This window comes from Micromesistius poutassou (assembly GCF_964030765.1).
Source record: "Micromesistius poutassou genome assembly, chromosome: 20".
Taxonomy (NCBI): Eukaryota; Metazoa; Chordata; class Actinopteri; order Gadiformes; family Gadidae; genus Micromesistius; species Micromesistius poutassou.
The window spans coordinates 8,973,425-8,993,428 of NC_140290.1; the positions used below are offsets into that span (position 1 = coordinate 8,973,425).

Here is a 20,004-nt window from a genome sequence, read left to right on the forward strand (position 1 = left end):
AGGATAGTTTTATTTCTAATATTATTCTATCAACACAGACATTTACATCGATAGTCGGGCATTATAATTGGTTTGCATCGGGTGTACTTTGGAGTGGGTAAAACTGTTTTTATTGGCAGGCTAGCAGTTCCCCTCGACTTGCGCTAGCCTAGCACCAGCGATTTATGAGTATTATTATTTATGAGTATTTAGTATATTTATTATTAGTAGGCCTATTTATTATTTGTATTTATTTAGTTTTGTTTATTTAAACTGTCCAAACGTGACAAAACCAAAAGCCAATTTACAGCCTAATCTCTCCTCATCTAGGCCTATTTGGGTGTGCGCGTCAAACGGCCTGTAGGCCTACATAGGCCTACTTGCCGTGGAATTCGGCACTGATGGTGGAGAAAATAACAGACTGGGCAACATAGGCTCTTTATGGGAAAAGCGGGGAACATAGGACCCGGGGAACATAGGACCCGGCCCCCGGGGAACATAGGTACACTCCCGACACAACTAGCCAAGTAAATATATGTGGACCATAATGGTGCTGCGATTAAAATTTAAATACAATCTACCTGATGTTAGAATCTCAGGAGCAAGAAGTTACTTTATCTACCCTACTATTGACGATCTGTGAAAAGGGTCCACTTGTGACTGCACGTCACTGGAGTGCAGTACTACCGCAAACCACCAGGTGACAGTGTCCACCACCTCCGACACAATCTCACTACACGAGCAGCGCTGGCAGAGCAGTAGGCATATTGTGCCGCTGGTTAGTAGGGTCCTCCTGGCATCGCAAGTAGACACTCTCTTCTCTGATCATTTTTGTTAATTGCATTGATTCAGTCTGTTCCCATATATAGGACTATCGGACCTTGAGGCAAATGTTAGCTCCCCATGTGGATATTTTAAATCAGTTTTAAATATCAGTTTTAACGTTTAGAAAAAAATCAGTTTTTTCTAAACGTTTTTTTTCAAAACGTTTAGAACCAATGTTTTTTTCTATTTATTTATGATTTCTGACTTATTGTTGTTTACTACTACTTACTTTTTATCCAAATGAACACTACCTCGCATATCAAAGAGTAGTACTATGCTTTATTTAATGCTGAACAGTCCTGGACAATTACAGGCGCGCACACACGCACACGCACACGCACACACACACACACACACACACACACACACACACACACACACACACACACACACACACACACACAGGATGTTCTCTGTTTGAAATAGCACATGAAAAGGCAAGCTGTATTTTTTAACTGTCTGTTAAAAAAATCTGGTTGGTGAGTCAGCAGAACTATTTCAATCTATTTGAAAAATGGAGATGACATCTGTTACCGTGGTAACAACTGAGCGTGCATGTGTGAATGTGAATATGTGTGTGTTTATGTATGTGTGTGTGTGTGTGTGTGTGTGTGTGGGGGGGGGGGGGGGGGGGGGGGTGCGTGTGTTGGTCGGTCTGTTACAAAGAGAATGGAATCTATTCGAATTATAACCAGTTATTATTCAGTGTTACTTACATATTGTATTGTTAATATTAGTGAGACAGTACAAGTCGAAGAGAGGATGGCTTTTTATTTATTTTGTATTTTTATACAATGCACAAATCGGTTCACAAGGCATAATTTCCCAACCTTTCCAGTAAACATTTCACTATGGCTTTGTCATCATACATGGATTAAGACTCATAAATACACATAAATATCCAAACCTAACTTTGGAACTCCGGTAGGTCTGAATGTTTTAGCCTCAAGGGGGCGCCATCGAGCACCCCCAGCCGATAAACGAACCACAGTATGCGGATGCAACATATCATAGCAACGCTAGGATTAACGAGAAAAAAAGAGCACATGCTACAAGAATAAATATGTTGGTAGAAAAATGATGAAAAAAACAAACAAACATTAATTCATACATATTCATTGCTTCTCACCATCCGTAATTATTCATTGGAATAAAGTTGTGCGTCTATCAAGATTGTTAACGCATACATTCTTCCAAAGACGCCGATGTTGCAGCTGCTGCTCATTGCATAGCTTAGGTGGATTAATAATAATCAAGCTTTTTGTCAAAATTGAGATGATTGCTTCCGCTAATATCAATTAAGTCCATTATTGCTGACGCAGAACGTCTACCTGGAAAACACGTTATTTACAAGCTGAAGAATGGAAAAATGTGTACCACCCTACCATCAGGCTAGCACTGGGTTGAGTATCCTAAAACACTTGTTCTGTGCAAAGTACTTCGTCTGCTTTTTTTTGGTAATATCTTCTACTTTTGGCTATAGTGTATAAAAGGCAAGATAAGGAGTACGAGTTTCATGTTGTCACGTCAATGTAAAACCCAGCAGTGCATATCTTTTTTTGGTAAATTACATCTGCAATATTTGTTCATTTTGTACAAGGCACTAAACCTGTGGCTTAATTACTCTGTAGTGGTTAAGCGCGCAGTGTTGGCGGGGAATGAACCAAAGAACCTAATAACACAAACTCTCTGGTGAAAGGGTTCAAAACGACACAGACCGACGTCCCAGCAAAGAATACAATTTTAGTTCCCATGTGTTACTCCTGTTTCCGGTTCAAGGCACCGTGGCTATATTTTTGATTTTCTAACATTTGTGTGTAATGCCAGCTATGCAAGCTGGAGTACTACAAGTATATACAATGTTTCACTTACAAACTGCAGAAAACACAAAGGACAAAGTCTCCCTCTCCCGCTCTTACTCACGCACACGCACACGCACACGCACACGCACACACACGCGCGCGCGCGCGCACACACACACACACACGCACACACTTGGTCCACTAAGAGTATACTTCGGGGGTTGAAGGTGGATGGGGAGGTGCTACCAACCGAAGTATCTGAAAACAAGGCAGCAAATACAAAATGCTTTATGAAACACAAGGCACACACCTGGTATTTCTGAACGTCTTTGCTGTTGATGTTTTTCCTGGATACTGTGTTGTTTTCTGAATGCTGTAGTCCAAGCACACAGGGCACAGTATATTTAGATACTTTAGTTTTTCTGGGGTGTGGAGAGGGGGGGGAATATTTGTATGTTTCCCTTTGTTTTGGCTTGTGTTGTTGTTGTTTGGTTGCCATGGGAACAGGAAACTATGCGTTGCTGTTGACGGAGATGCTGGACAGGTCGTTCCTGATGATCTCGTTGACTGTGAAAGACAAATAGTGAAATTATTACAATGTCATTAAAATAAAATACGGCCCCTGGGATGATATTATTTTGCGGAAGTGCTAAGAAGCCGATTAAAAAGTGCAAAAGATTTCTGATCACGAGTAAGAGGACCCGCCCCTGGAGTGTGTCTGGAGAAACCCCAGACAGCCGACCAAGATGGGGGAATCCTTCACCCAGACTCTGACGTCTCTCGGTCATTCTACAACCCAGAGGCCTGGAGTGGCATCAAGGGAAGCCCGAGATCCCCTAATTTGGTGTTTTTCTGTCCAGGGCCTCTTCTGACCCTCCGGAGCGGACCACTTGTGCTTTAACTTCCTTCCTGAGTTGCCCTCACTTCCTGCCGCGGTACTGGTAAAGGGGTGTGTGTCTCCTTACATTTCAGCCTGGTCCCCAACGAGAACCCCTTGAGTTATTTACAAGTCTTAGTGTAACGTGTTATTAACGCGAGTACTGGGACAGAAACTCTGAAACGACCGAAAATAACTTGATTCAGGCCCACAAAAGCACAACCTCCGCAAGCAGATCGGTGGGACCTACAAAAAAAGTTTAAAATAATGAAATACGCACTTCACTGTACATTTTATCAACGCCATTCCCAGGAGTGCAGCACACCACACATTCTTTGTAGTCCTTTACAGCCCTAAAGCAAGTCTAAGAGTCAGTGGCAGATTGATTGCTATTCATAAAGGAACAGGCAGGAGCAAGGAGTTTTGGATCACTTGTGCGGGACAGCAGTATCACACAAACCTGCCATGGAAACACACGTTCAACATTTTGTATACTCGTGAGGATGCGGTGCAATTTACAGCATTACAACGCCAGGGCAATGACGGTATTCGTGTTTTTCATTTTGTTTCAAACCCTCTAAATATGTCATTCTAGAGGACCAGGTGCAAAGAATAAATGACTTACTAGCATATAAAAGATCCACCTCAGTGCTTTGCCTTTATCTGTGCAATGCGTCACAAGGATGCTGCTTCCAATATATATATTTTTTGTGCTTAGTGTAGCATGCTAATAAGCATAGCATGGTAATCGCTAATGCTAATCAGGGGTTTCTAAACATGTGGAATTTGGTCTCAGGTGCCTCGCATCTGGTGCTGAGAAGAACTAACCCTCTACTGGGGAAGAGAGGAGTCCATCTTCCATTTCACCACCATCAGTAGCCCCCGCTCTGAATATAACGGTTAAGATCAGATCCTGTATATACAGCCATGCCAAATACTGTGAAGCAAGCCACCATCCGAAAGCAAAACACAGCCGGCAGCTGTGCTAACTGGAGGAATCAGGAGGTGAGGAGAAGGAATTACAACCACAAGGAGCAAATGCCCGGGCCCTGTCCCCGCCCTCTTTAATTCTCGGCAATTCCAGCGACTGTGTGTTGGTTCTCCCAGCAGGTGGGGGCTCACTGAGAACCCGCAGACCTTCAGGGCTCTGTTTGATCTGGCCCTGACTCTACCAGCATCTGGAGAAGGAAGGACTGATTTTCTTGGACTTTTTTTTTTTTAATGGGGCTATTATCACCCCGACTTGAATACAGGTGGGAGGGGGGACGGGATGGGGGGGGGGTGGGGGGAGGGGGCTGGATAGTGTATCTAAATAAAACACTGGCTAGGCCACTCGACTCACCTTAGCCACAGGTGTGTCTGAGGTACTGGGTTTGAATAGCAACAACCTGCCTCCGGGCATTGGGCACGAGGTGTAACCCCTACCTTTACTTTCCTGAATGACGTTGAGACTTATGTCACTTGTTCCACATCTTGTTGACCACTTCCTGCCTGGGAACAGCTCTGTGATTGGCTGATGCATACGGTAATGAAACTATTCCTATTTCTAGTATGTATTTATATTCTTTGTATGTATATGGAGAAATGAATTGCCCTAAACAATTAGAAGGAAGGAAGAAAGAGAGAAGGAAAGAAAGAGTGTTGGTAGGGAATGCCACCTTCCCCTGTCGCTGACACAACAGGCACTGTTGAGTGTTGATATACCGTTACCATGGCCTACTTTTCATTGTGCTGCTACATTTGATGTGAAGGATCTAATTGAAAAAGAAAATCTATCCATTGATCGTGTAAGTGTGTTTACAGGCTGTTTGTCCACAACAAAGTGCCAGAAATAGCCCCTGGACAACACATTAGTGTCAGAAGGCTGTGGTCAGATTGACTCGCCCAAGAGGGACTCGAGAGATACAATGCTACGCCTACTGCTATGCATCAGCCAGACTAACAGTGTATGAAAAAAAACATCTTCTGAATTAAAGTTGATCTTTGTAAAGGGAGCAGATGTAGATCATATGCATGGGAAATGAATACAATAATATTTCTGCAGAGCTCTGGTTATACCATTATAATAGTAATGATAATATATCTTGTTTTTTATGTTAGCAAGATTTATTACAACAGCATCTTGTTAACAGGGCCACAAGTTGTGTTTTTTCTGGATATATCAGAAAACGTCAGTTTAGATAGCCTAAGACTTTAGCTATATATGAAATCATACATCATAGTAATGTAGTTCAATGTTGCAGTTTATTGATACAGCCCGCTCAAACAGGAAATCCGAAGAATTAGGACAAAAGCACTACAAATTAATTCCCCATCAATGTGTGAAGTCAACGGCACCGCTGTCAACGGCAAAAGTTAGCGCTTAGCGATTGAGCTACGGGACGCTCTTATTTGTTATCCTACGAGTCTGGCTTCACAAACCGTTGCTCAAGCGTGAAAAAACAAGTCAAAAAAAAAATACTGGGCAACATCCCACTAATCCAGAAACCTGCTTCCTCTGCCGCCAAAGTACAGCAACAGCTGGCGTTGACTGATAGACCCTGGTGTGGCGGGCAGGAAACCCCTGATGAACCAGGAACCTCCAAACAATTAGCTAGCAGCAGCAGCGAGTGCTACACTGTTTGCCTCATTAACGACGGGTTTGAATGCGCGTCGAACACAATCCGGCGGTAATAACCGACAGGGCCTCTCGCTCTCCCCCCTCCCTCTCTCTCTCCCCCTCACTCTCCCTCCCCCTCTCCCCCCCCCCCCCCCCCCCTCTCTCTCTCTCTCGACACAATGCTCCGGGAGAACGAGGGGCCCAGGTACACCACCGATGAATTACTATAAATATCAAGGACAGGCTGGGAGACAATGAGGGAGGAGGGGGAGGAGGAGAGGGGAGGGGAGGCTGGAGACAGGGGGGACGAGGGGGAAGGGGGAGTCGAGAACAGCTTATGGGACTGACAGGCCCCTTCCAGGAGCCGGGGGACTCTCTTGGCGAGCGGAGCCGAGGCTCCTACTGAGTTACCGCTCGCCTGTCCCTCAGTGCATTTCTATAGTTCAGTCACGTATTGATTTAATACATTGCGTTGTATTTCTATATTTTCTTTTTTATACTGGCTTTCATCCTAGCCAGGCTTTCCTTGGGAGTGTGCCGTAAGTGAATGCTAAGAAAGAAATGTCAGTGTAGTCTGCGGAGAGCACGACTATTCAAATTGAACTGGGAGACTGTGATTATTATGAAAAGTTATGAAAACAACTTTAATCGCTACTGTTTGGAAATGCATTTCGATAAAAAACGCCAAATCCCCCTTGAATCTGTTAACTACTATTCTCATATGGCCACTACTTTTAAATAGTTCTTTATTCAATCTATTATTTCAATACCATACTTTGAATTAAGACCATTCCATTTAGTTTTAGGCGTTTTTCCCCCAAAATTTTTCAATTGTGTTGAAAACACTGCAGTTGACGCACATCTCTGCCGTTGGTCGCTGTGCCCTGCAGGAATCAAAATAGATTACAACAAACCCTAAAAATACGACTTAGAGACACTATTTGGCTCTCACTCGCTCTATTTAACATCCTGATTATTTTCCTACCTCACTACCGAAACAAAACCTCAGAAACCCTGTGATGTGAAGCGTATGGCTCCTACTCTGAGCCAAAATGGCAGCATTGGAAGAAATAAAACAAACCCTTGAGTCAGCAGCAGACTTTACAGGCCTGACTCCATCTCCCTCGGCCCCTGGAGATGTCGAGGGGAGACCCTGTAGCTTCTCTAACCCGCTCCAGCCAACGGGTGACCTCTAGAGGTAATGTGCTATTTCTTTCCATTAACAAAGAAATGTGTCTGAATAACGTCAAAGAGAAAAAGATGAGTGCAGGGGGGAAGAGGTCGCTAGTGCGGACGAGGACTAAGGTCTGAAAAAACAGAGCGAGGGAGATAACGCTGATGTTGACAAATTAAAGGTTAGCTGTTTTGCTCACCAAAGGAGCGGGAGAATGTTCTGGAACTTCCCGTCTGGGTTTTGTAAGCTAACGGGCTAACAGGACAGATAATTAAACGTATTATCTGTAAGGAGAGCATTTGAGTGCTTTATTCAATGCTGGTTATGCCATGTAAATATGACGTCACTTCACATTGCCAGGAGAAAATAAGAGCTCTTAAAGCTTTCACGGCATTCATTCAGAGTGCCATCAATCAATCAACCATGACATTCGGAAATAATGTGTAAAATGTTTTACAGCTGGTGTAGTAAAAACACACACACACACACAAATGTCACACACACGCTCACACAGACGCTTAAGAAAAACGTTTGGCGACTCTCCCGTTTCGTTACGAGAGCCATAACGACCACGACCGAGACAAAATCAAAGACCTCACCACACCTGAGTGAAACCATAAAGTAACACAAAAAAAGACATCCAGCGGCGCTGCCCTGGAGCGGGGCGAAGCCACACGGACCGGAGCGCTGGGCTATAAGAGGCCCTCCGAGGTGCCAACCCAAACAGAGCGGGAGGCCGCCCCTATGAAATGTACCTTCTGCCTCCGCACGGCAACATGTATTCTTCCACTTAATCCATTACTTTAAACGCTCTCCCCCAACGTTCGGCATGGAGATGCGGTCGGGGACGATGGCGGCACCGCAGTCTGGGCGAAACTTCAAATTAAAAGCCTCTCCGGCGGAGTACATACAGGCAGGCCGCCCCTCTCCGCGACCCAGACAGGGCCCTCACAAAGTGATAATGTCTCTGAACACAGAACCTTCTGGGGGAAGTACTGCATAACCACCGCCACCTCCAACTCCACCTCCACCTCCTTGGCTGCCGTCATCATCAGGAAGCCCCGGCCAGATCGCCCAGCGGCAGGGTCCCAGATCAAAGCTCAGAACCACTCTCTCCCCCCCCCCCCCCCCACCTCCTCCACCACCACCACCACCCCCCTCCCTTCATCTACACCACCCATGCTCCCCTCCCCTTGATGCGGGAGCCAGGCTGTGTTTTCGTTGGGTGGGTACGTGGGGGTGGGTGGTTGCGGGTGGTGGGCGGTGGTCTGCCCCTGGGGGGGCGGGGGAGGGTCATTTATCCCCACTTATTTGAAATCACTGCCGAGCGGGTTGGCGGTGGGGCCGAGACCCAGAGACGGTGAGATCATGCAGTAACCCATCCCCCCCCCCCCACCTCGACCCCCCCGGCTGCAGTCTGCAGAGGGGTAAGTACACATGGAGGTGAGGCCGGCTTGGCGTGCGGGGGTTTAGCTTGTTAGTGTCGGCGAGCGGACGCCAGGTCGTCCGGGTGACTTTGATGCTAACCACCGTGTTAATCACCGCCCGGAGCAACGGCGGACAGGGGAAGAAAAATAGAGATATGTATGTAAAAACATACCTTCAGCTCTGTAACCTCACTGAGAGCCAAAGAAGGGTTTGGAGTACGAGAAACTCGAAGATATTAATGAAATGATTGTTGTCAACTGCTTATTGAATTAGAGGTATGATGTTTGGATTACATCGTTCCTTTTTCATTTTTAGTGTGTTGTGTCTGCAAAAGGTATTATATTATGGAGTATGAAACAATGCCAAATGTACAGGGAGAGTATGCAGATGACTGATGACCCACCTTTTAGGAGACCCTCTAAGATGACCCTGTAAGGGGGCCCTCTAAGGGGACCCTTTAAGGTGACCCTCTAAGGGGACTCTGTAAGGGGGCCCTGTAAGGTGGCTCTGTAAGGGGGCCCTCTAAGTGGACCCTTTAAGGTGACCCTGTAAGGCGACCCTTTAAGGGGGCCCTCTAAGGGGGCCCTGTAAGGTGACCCTCTAAGGGGGCCCTCTAAGGGGGCCCTGTAAGGCGACCCTGTAATGGCGTTTTTTCCACCGCAGTGTGCGGGTCGGTTCAGTCTGCAAAGGTCGCGTTTCCACCGCCAAAAGTGGGCGTGACCCGGACTGAGCTGTATTGAGCCGTACTCGTCTCACAGTACTACTCCGTTGAGGTACTGAGACGCCCCGGCGTCCCGGCAACTTTGAGCGACACACGCCGTCTGTTGATTGGTCGACAGAATCACTTCTGTGCGACAGGGGGATAACAAACAAACACAGTACCCCTGGGATATTTCTGGACAACGGCGAAACGGCTGGGCTGAGGCGCGCTGGGTCCGAAGTGTACCCGCTGGTGGAAATGCGCCATAAGGGGACCCTTTAAGGTGACCCTCTAAGGGGACCCTGTAAGGGGGCCCTGTAAGGCGGTCCTGTAAGGGGGGCCTGTAAGGTGACCCTCTAAGGTGGCCCTCTAAGGGGACCCTGTAAGCTAAGGTGACCCTCTAAGGTGGCCCTCTAAGGGGACCCTGTAAGGGGGCCCTGTAAGGTGACCCTCTAAGGTGGCCCTCTAAGCTAAGGTGACCCTCTAAGGTGGCCCTCTAAGGGGACCCTGTAAGGGGGCCCTGTAAGGTGACCCTCTAAGGTGGCCCTCTAAGGGGACCCTGTAAGGTGACCCTCTAAGGTGGCCCTCTAAGGGGACCCTGTAAGGGGGCCCTGTAAGGGGGCCCTGTAAGGTGGCCCTCTAAGGTGACCCTCTAAGGTGACCCTCTAAGGGGACCCTGTAAGGTGACCCTCTAAGGTGGCCCTCTAAGGTGACCCTGTAAGGTGACCCTCTAAGGTGGCCCTCTAAGGGGACCCTGTAAGGGGGCCCTGTAAGGTGACCCTGTAAGGTGGCCCTCTAAGGTGACCCTGTAAGGTGACCCTCTAAGGTGGCCCTCTAAGGGGACCCTGTAAGGGGGCCCTGTAAGGTGACCCTGTAAGGTGACCCTCTAAGGTGGCCTTCTAAGGGGGCCCGTCTCCACTCACCGTCATCCAGGTACATTTGGTCCAGCTCCTGGGGCTCCTGCTTGATGCTGACGGCCAATGGGTGGGGGCCGCCTCCACCCTCACCGTCCTGCAGGGGGGCCCGGCCTCGCTCTGGCCCCTTGGCGGGCTGGGCCTGCTGGGGGCCCCGGGGGCTGGCGCCGGGGCTGACCCTGGAGGGCGGGGCCGGGCCGGGGGAGAAGGGGGCGTCGGGCCCCGTGGTGCCCGGGGTGGAGGGCTGCGACCCCGGGGAGGACGAGGCGCTGCTGGGGGGGTAGAGGCCGGAGGTCGAGTAGCGCCCGGGCGTCTCCTGGATGATGGAGACGTGGGGGGGCCCGGCAGGGGACTGGGGCCCCGGGGGAGAGAGGCCCCTGCTGTGGAAGGGCATGGAGGGGGAGAGGTCGTGCAGCTTGGGGCTGGTGCTGGGCGAGGAAGAGGAGGAGAGCGAGGAGGGCGCGGCCCGCTGCTGGCCGACGGGGAACGCCGGCACTCTGGCGGTGGTGGCGGCGTCGGAGGCGGAGCTCATCATGGCGGGGGGCGGGGCGTAGTAGGGCTTGGGGTGCAGCGGGAGGGCGGGGCTGCGCTGGACGCACAGCAGGGGGGCGTCGTAGTCATCCCGTGGCTCCATCTTAATGGTGGGAACTGACGGAGGAGGAAGAAAAGATGAGCAAACATGTGTTGCTAACTCCACCACCACCCTCCCTCCACCACCACCACCAGCACCAGCACCACCACCACCATCCCTTCACCCGGTCCCTCTCTGACCCCACCCCTCTTCCCCGAGGCCACTGGGAGTGAGTGAGTGGGCTCGTGGCTTGGATACCTACGGCCAAACAAACACAGCGTCTCAAAGAGTCTCTGTGTCTGGGCCCCGCGCGCTCCCCGCCCCAGCTCCACATATTCACAAACCCAGCGAAGAGAGAAGAAGAAAAAAAAAAGGAAACGCATAAATGGATGAATCATCAAGCGCCGGACGACTCCAGCTGCTGCTCTAATAGAAACGAGGCCTTGTTTTGTTTGGACGAGGCCACGCCGCTCGCGGCCTCTTCGGCGTGTCGTGTAAGATGTGTTGGCGGCTGGCGGCGACCGAAATGATGAATTAGGGCACTTTGGTTGGTGACGTGGTGGACAGGACTTGTTTTAAAACCTGTCACAGTTATTAACGGAAATCTTTTAACTGAACAAAATCGTGTACACCTTTTTTTTTTTTTTTTAAAGCCATGGGATTTTAACTGACAAAAAAAAATTGCAATCAATATTTTTTTCTCCAAGACGTGGCTGACCCTAGAACAGTTTGGAGGAATGCGGTGATTAAATTGGTCTGGACCTTTTGCAGTCCAGATGATCCTAAATCCTTCTTCCAGAGGCTCGTTTTCCTGCTCCACTACTTGGCCACCCATTGGGATCCCAGCGTAGATGATGTTAGACACTTAAGCTCTCTAAACGGGGAGCTTCAGCAGGCTCACAGAGTTTATGACGAGGCATCAATCTTAAATAACGAGCGGCCACGGCACTGTTCCTTTAACGCCCGGACGACCGTCTCCACCCCGACGGTGAGGTCCGGTCTCTGGGCCGGGGCCTGCTCTCGGCACGCTGACCTGGAGTCCCTTTTCTCTGCGTTTCATGGCCTGGCGGTGTCTGGTTTACGCTTCATAATCTGGAGCATGTGCTCGGAGGGAAGTTGGATGAGCTTGAAGCGGCGGAACCCAGTTGCTTTATTGTTCTAACTGTCAATCCCGTCGAAACTGTCCTGGAATTTGTTTGGCGGCCTACTGTAAGCGTCTGTGTTTTTCTTTGCTTTATCGACGTTCGCGGAGGTTTTTCTTCAGTTGATTCGGCTCTCTTGGCGCTATGTTTGTGTCTCAAAAGAAAGAAAACTGCCTTCAACGGGGTTCTCTGTGTGGCAAAAAGGGACACCTGGGTCGACGACACTCAGAAGGTAGAGCGGGTTGACTTGAAACCGGAAGGTTGCTAGTTAGATCCCCGGCTCCTCCTAGCTGAGGGTGGAGGTGTCCCTGAGCAAGACGCCTGACCCTAACTGCTCCCGACAAGCTGGCTACCTTGCACGGTTGACTCCGCCGTCTGTGTGTCAATGTGTGTGTGTATAAACCGTTGTATTTGTGTATGTAAATGTAAAAAACACCACGTTTAAGATGTGAGTAAAGTCAGTTGAAGGATTGGGACGGTCTTGAACACCAAACCATGTCCACCTGGGTCACATGAGTTGAACAGAGCACCTCCAGTATCAACACCAACACTCTGTCATGGCCAACAAGAGAAGGCACTGGGGGGGTTGGTTTGGGGGTGTGTAGCAACAGATGCAACAGGTTTATAAATAAGCGGGAAAATGTGTACCATGCCACAACACCCCAGAGAGCGAGTGTGAATGAGCGCTACGCAATAAGAGAGAGAAGAGCCAAACGCCACGCTGAAGATATCCGAGTGTCATGGGACTAGTACGAGGTTCAAAAGTTTAAAGACAATACAAGGGCTGAATGACCGTGGCTCATTGAAATCATTATGTACCTAATGCTGCTAATTGCCCACTCAATCTGTGGGAATCTATAGCTAATAGACACTTAGACCTAAATGCAGCTGAATAGCGCAATCAAAATAGCGAATAGACACTCAATGCTTGGAAACGCTAATGGAGCTAATAGGCACTCAGGGTTTTGGAGACCTTACTATAGCCAAGAGATGATCAGATGACTGTTTGACCGTAATGTACCTACACTACAAACACACAGCCTGTTTTTTTTACTCAGCGAATAGACACTCAATGTTTTGGGGAAGTTGATACAGCAAATAGCGCATTTATTTTTCTTCAGCTACCAACAGCTCACAATACAGCTCACCAACACTGAATAACTAAATATGCGAATGTCACGCAGACACATTTAGTGTAACACAGTCAGACAGTCATATAGTTTATTGACTGTGATTAAAGGACTCTATTGAGTCCTTCATCCAAAGCAACTTACAGGAATGTTTCTTAGATAGGCCTATTAGTCATCCAGGAGAAGGTAGCACTCATCAGTCATCAACAGGCAGTCAAACACCAACACCCTGCCTTAATTCACCTAATAGACGAGCAGCCTGTTTGTCCGACCGTAATGAAGCTAACAGACACGCATCATGCCATGTCCCCCCCCCCTCTCTCCACATGTTTGCAGACACTGAGCAGACTGGCTGGTCCCGGCTGCCTGGCACTCGGAGGGAGACAATGCCCTTCTTTCTCAGGAGCGCTAGCAGAGAGCGCCCACAGCCGGGCTGAGCCAGCGCGGCCTGAATCCCCGCTTTGAACCACCCACTGGATGCTAGCTCCCAGGCCGCAGCGCAATTAGCCGTGGTTTCTGCCTTCCAGTGGGCGGGGCTGCGCTTCTTTCTGGCGTGTTTTTTTTTTTTTTTTTTTTACATACACAGTCTGGCAATAGAGTTGCTATACACGTTAACAGGCCTTTCCCAGGGTGCTTTGCGCCACACCCATCAGCCTGTGTGCATTGACTGCAGCGTCCCTCGACTAGATCCAGGTATGGAAAATAACATTTTTATGGAGATGGGTCAGTTTTTTTCTGTTTGTTTCTTAATGGCGTTGCTTTATTCCTCTCTCAGAAAACCACCAGACACATGGAGGAACACGAGGCGGTCGTTGGCCGGGCCCATGAAAAAAAAACGGTGGTGTTTATAAAGTTTTCCCCAATTAGCATGAGGAGTAGGAGAGAGAGAGAGAGAGAGAGAGAGAGAGAGAGAGAGAGAGAAAGAGAGAGAGAGAGAGAGAGAGAGAGAGAGAGAGAGAGCATAAATGAGGATGCCGTGGAAGAGAGATTTAATGAGACAGCGGGTAAGCTGAATGTCAAGGAGACCTTCCTCGTATTCTGAGTGCCCACAAGGTTTATCTTCGGTGCCCCTGAGAATAATAACTATCAACGTAGCATTTGGGGGGGGGGGGAGTCTCACTTCATCAGTTTGGACGGTGGAGAGCTTTGGCAGGGGAAGAGTTTGGTTGCAGAACAGTGGAGCGGTCTCCATGCATTAGCACTATGTACTGAATGACATATTTACCGTTGGCTGGAACGTAGGTGAAGCGCTGGTACTGGCTCTTTTTCCTCTTGCCGTTGCACACGTAGAAGTTGACGGACACCGGCGTGGAGATCCTCTGGTTCCGGTAGGGTGGGACCTCCACCAGGATCGAGGTCTACCGCGGAAACACAGACACAAACACCACAAAAACGCCATGTCATTGTCATGTTACATTTCACACACACACACACACACACACACACACACACACACACACACACACACACACACACACACACACACACACACACACACACACACACACACACACACACACACACACACAGGGGCTAAGAGTATAAATAGATTAGCATTAGCATTGTGTAGCAACTGAATCTTAAAACAACCCTAAAAAAAAAGCAGTTACGGTGCTAACGACGCCAAGTGTTCTGGGAAGCTAGTGGGTGGGGGTGGGGGGTGGGGGGGTGGGGGGTGGAGAGCGGGGATCGGGATATAATAGGTCCTCAGGTTTTGGGTGGTCGCAGGCGGGACTGAAAGGGCTTTCATCGTGCCAAAGTGACAGTTGGTTGACGGAGGAGCGGTCAGAAGTGGACCGTTGGACGAGGGGAGGGTGGGGGGGGGAGATGTGGGGGTGTGGGTTCAGGAGGGGATGGGAGGAGTTGTCAAGAGCGACGGGGGAGTTAAACGTCTCCCCCCCCCTTCCCCACCACCCCCCTGATGGGAGAGAGAGAGAGAGAGGAGCCAGAGATAGACTGTAAAGGGAGCTTATTATAAACGATGGTGTGTATTCCTCGCCGATTACCTGGAGTCGGTATAGTTTATAGTTCCCAGACAGAGGGTCCCGCTGAGGCTGAGTTCAGCCCCTGGCTATGGCCTGCCTTCAGAGTGTCCTAACACCTCGGTTCATGTTTTCTAATGGCTGCTGGAATGCGGGGCATTAGATAACACTGATACTGCATGAGCACTGCTGATACTCTGATGCTGGCTTTTGGTGCTGTATATATTGGAGTGTGTGTGTTTGTGTGTGTGTGTGTGTGTGTGTGTGTGTGTGTCTGTGTACGTATACATATGCGTGCTTCCAGCCAGAAGCTGCACATGTGTTCAATTGTATGTTTATATTTACGTGTTCTTTGACATGTGAAAGAGTACATGTGTTTTCAGGTATGTCTGTGTGTCTGTGTGTGTGTGTGTGTGTGTGTGTGTGTTCAGTAGCTGGAGAGGAAGTGGTCTATCTGTGTTGGAGTTCCCAGGGGAGTGGCGGAGCTGACATGTAGGGGTGAGAGCTGACACGCGTTCTATTAAATCACTGCCCTCTTCAAGACAAGTGAAGCCAGATGACACACTCGCCCTGTTGGCTTCCCCGCTACTGGGCATGCTCAGACAGATCGTACGATCACACCGCTTTCAAAGTAAAAGTACACTCATTCAATGTCCTTCAGAAAGGAGACAGCTAATGGGAGAGTGAATAAGGTCAATACTTAATATGCAAATAAAGTATATGTCCACAACAAAAGTAATTTAAAGACAGAAAGTTACATCATGAAAGTAAAATTAAACAAAGGAATTTAGTTAATAAATACTGAATGCAAACCATTGACTACACTGGACTCTTACCCTTTTATTATAAAAGTATACTTTTTTAAAAGCCAATACTAATCTTTCCCATTCTGCTGAGAAAATAAAAAGCTTTCTATTTGAGTTCAGTTGAGTGAAAACATAAAAACGGCATAATTTGTCTCGAGAGTGGTGTAAACAAAAGTTAGCCTTTTTATGTGCTCCTCATTCAAAGAGCATAAATCTCAGAGACTGAAATAATGTTATCTAACTGTTATCTTTGTTTTTTTGTGAATCTCCATTCCTTGGTGAGCGCTGGCCTGTCCAGCACGAGGAAGCGGGGGGAGGGCGAGAGAGAGAGAGAGAGAGAGAGAGAGAGAGAGAGAGAGAGAGAGAGAGAGAGAGAGAGAGAGAGAGAGAGAGGGAAGGGAGAGAGAGATGGGAGGGGGGAGAGAGAGAGAGAGAGAGAGAGAGAGAGAGATGAAGAGAGGGAGAGAGAGTGAGGGAGGGAGAAGGGAGAGAGTGGGAGAGGGATGGAAGGAGGGAGCGAGGGGAGAGAGAGAGGGAGAAAAGTAAGGAGAGAGTGAAGGAGAGTGTGAGGGAGGTAGGGTGGGAGAGAGGGAGGGAGGAAGGAGAGAGCGAGAGAGGGAGGGAGAGAGCGGGAGAGGGAGGGAGGGAGGAGGGCGGGAGAGAGAGAGTGACGGAGGGAGGGAGGGAGGGAGGGAGGCAGGAGGGAGGGAGGAGGTTTACTGGGGATAAGGTTCTCGGTGAGGAAGGCTGGGGTAAAGGTCTGGGTGGCTGTGTAGCGTAGCAGTGAGGCTAGCCCTGGCCAGGGCTGATCACGGACAAGGCCGGTCCATGTCTAACATGGGCCCAGCCAGCAGCCCCGAGCTCAGGACCCAGCAGACAGATTTGTCCCTGATGTGTTTGTGTGTGTGTGTCGGTGGGTATATGTGTGTGCAATTATTTGTTATTTGGTTTTATTTGCCATGTATGTTGTTGTGTGTTTTTCTTAAGTGCATGACAGGGAGCATATGTGTGTGAGTTTGTGCATGTGTGTGTGGGCGCGTGTGTGCGTGTTTATGTGTGTGTGTGTGTGTGTGTGTGTGTGTGTGTGTGTGTGTGTGTGTGTGTGTGAGCAGACACAGGGAGCAGGTGCAGTGCTTCATATGTAGACACGCTCTAATCCCCTCGTCTATCTCCCAGAACACACTGCTCTCGCTCTCTCGCTCTCGTCTCTGTCTCTCTCTCTCAATTTCTCTCTCTCTGTCTTTTACTCTCTCTTACTATCTCTCTGCCTCCCTCTCTCTCTAACTCTTTCCCTCTATCAGGGAGGTAGGGAGACAAAGAGACAGAGAGAGAAAGAGAGAGAGAGAGGGAGGGAGACAGGTAGAGACTATTTTTCTCTCCCCTGCTCCCTCCCCTCATGGGAGAGTAAAAGAGGAGAGAGAGAGAGCGAGAGAGCGAGAGAGAGAGAGAGAGAGAGAGAGAGAGAGAGAGAGAGAAGGAACAAGGAACAAGGAGAGAGAGAGAGAGTGAGAGAAAGAGAGAGAGAGACGCAATGAGAGAGACAGAGAGACAACACACAAAGAGAGGGGAAGAAAGAGAAAGAGAGAGAGAGAGACTCGAGAAGAGAGAAAGAGAGAGAGAATAAGAGAGAGAAAGTCAGTGCTTTGCTCTTGTCTCTCTCCCAGTGCAGGACGAGAGACGGGGCCAAAGTGGAGCTCCCAGCAGCTGAGGGACCAACTCTGGAGGACCCTCCTCCACACATATCCACCCCCTCCTCCACAGGAACATGAATAAATATTCCTAAATGAATATTTATATTCAATATCTGACAAAGAATGTGCTGGAGATGGGACTTGACCTGCAGGAATACAGATGCTATCACAAAGTCAGGCTTTATCTCTGGCCGTCGGCCATCTTTAGCAACACTTGGATTAGCGTCTTGGCTTCTGTGTTTGGACTAGAGTTAGCCTCTAGGCTAGAGTTAGCGTCAGGGCTGGGATTGTGTCTGGGCTAGAATTAGCTTCTGGGATAGGTTTGTGTCTGGGCTAGAGTTAATGTCTGGGATGGAGTGAGTGTCTGGGCTAACTTTGTGTCTGGCCTAGAGCTAGCGTCTGGGCTGGGTTTGTGTCTGGGCTAGAGTTAATGTCTGGGATGGAGTGAGTGTCTGGGCTAACTTTGTGTCTGGCCTAGAGCTAGCGTCTGGGCTGGGTTTGTGTCTGGGCTAGAGTTAGCTTCATTGCTAGACTTAGCGACGCTAAGTTAGCGTATGGGCTAGCCCCAGGTGGACGGTGCTCATTGCAGTCTCCTAGAACTGATGCTTTACAGACGGCCAGAGAAGGAAACCACTGGCTGGGCTGCTGGTTTCTCCTTTGGTGGGCTGTCATACCTCCATGTGTTGCTCCATACCTACTGTACCTTACTATCGTATGGACCTCACAGTGTACATAATTACATTTTCCAGATTGATTTTGTGTGTTTGTTTACTCTTGTTTAAATTATATTTTATTTGTATTTATTTTCTTGTGTCTACTTTCCTAGTACTGTAATGGTGTGCATTAATGGTCTGTAGTGGCTGATATATGTTGCGTAGCTCCTACTCGTATAAAAACGTTTGGTCCTGTTCTTTCGGCTGTGATGCCCTTCTCTGACGTGTGGGACTACAAAGTACATCTTATCATTTCACACACATCAAGGTTCAGCTCAGCTACCTTTGAGTGTGTGTGGAGATCCATCTTCTGTGTTCTGTGTGTCGCAGTGTTTTTCCACTGACAGTGTTATAGCACTTCTGACTCTTACATCAACTTTGCGAAAGAAAATCAAATAAAAAAACACTGTACCTTTAGGGCAGCCACATTGTGACCTTTGTGAGTTCACATATTTCTCACTCTGGGGCTGGTGTCATGGTGTGAATATATCAGGTTTTGCACTTCTCAACTGTCTCATGCGATCGTTCCTTCAGACCTTATTCCTTTTCCCACCGGCTGTTTGGGAGTTTTTCCTCAGGCTTAACGTGAGGGATGAGAGACAATTGTCTGAGGACTTTATGTGATTCATTGTTTGTGTTCTTTGCCCCGCATTTTAATGTCTGAGCAGGAAGACTGAAGTCTGAGGATATTATTTGTGGGATAGTATTGTGTATTCTTTGGATAGATTTTCATAGAAAGTATAACAGAGCTTCAGCTCAAATTATATTTTGCAGTAGAATCAAACCCTTGACTACCCTGTGGAAATCCTTCAATGTTCTTTAATCAGGATGAGTCAGGATTCAGATATCAGAAATCAGAATGAGGAATCAGAATCAGTATCAATTTCAGAAATCAGAAATCACAATCAGCAATCAAGAATCAGAAATTTGATTCAAGAGGAATCAGAAAAATCAAAATCAGCAATCAAGATTCAGAAATCAGAATCAGAACGGTGATCTTAAAGTGGTGTTACTCACAGGCTTGGCTCCATCCCGCTCCACCTTGGCCTCTGCCTCCCATACGTGATGACCATCTGGAAACCAGCAGGAGAAAACACTTACTTCATACAGAAACTGAAGAAAACAAACACCATAGGCAACAAACCGCAGAAAAATACCTAAAAGTAAACCAAGACACTTTGATCTTAAGTGACTTAGCATAGATTGAGATACAGGTCAGTAAGGAGCTGGCAGGGGTCAGGAGGCCTACAGGTTAGAGTCTCTCTCTCTCTCTCTCTCTCTCTCTCTCTCTCTCTCTCTCTCTTAACCACCAGACTGTCTAATCTCCTGGTCCCGCACGCCACGGAGCTCCTCTGTGAAACGGAGGATGAGGTCATGTGTCTCCGCTATTATCTGTTACATCAGCACTTGGCTAGGAAGGAAAGGCTTCCAGGAGAGAGAGAGAGAGAAAGGGAGAGAGATAGAAAGGAAGAGAGAGAGAGGGAGAGAAAGGGAGAGAGACAGAGCGGTGACGGCTATCGCCAGGCTATCATGGCCACCGCCGCCTCCACCACACTGGCCCATGAGGTAATTTCCTGCGTCTGACTTACGCCACTATTTCACTAATAACTCTGTAAGCAGCAGGGAAGGAGGGGGGGAGGGGTTAGTTATGGAGAAGACGAAGTGAAGACA

At 48.4% G+C, this 20,004-nt stretch overlaps 1 protein-coding gene across 1 annotated transcript in view; it reads right to left on the reverse strand.

Moving 5' to 3' along the window:
- Positions 1–3,117: 3,117 nt before the first annotated feature.
- nfatc1 (nuclear factor of activated T cells 1) overlaps positions 3,118–20,004 on the reverse strand; it is a gene marked incomplete at its 3' end in the record, with an annotated part of 39,071 nt that continues 22,184 nt past the window's right edge. Inside the window, exons 7-10 of the mRNA XM_084484559.1 lie at positions 19,351–19,406; positions 14,367–14,499; positions 10,308–10,946; positions 3,118–3,173 (exon numbers count right to left, since the gene is read on the reverse strand). Coding sequence (XP_084340685.1) covers positions 3,118–3,173; positions 10,308–10,946; positions 14,367–14,499; positions 19,351–19,406 — 884 coding nt within the window. The remainder of the gene's footprint in view (positions 3,174–10,307; positions 10,947–14,366; positions 14,500–19,350; positions 19,407–20,004) is intronic.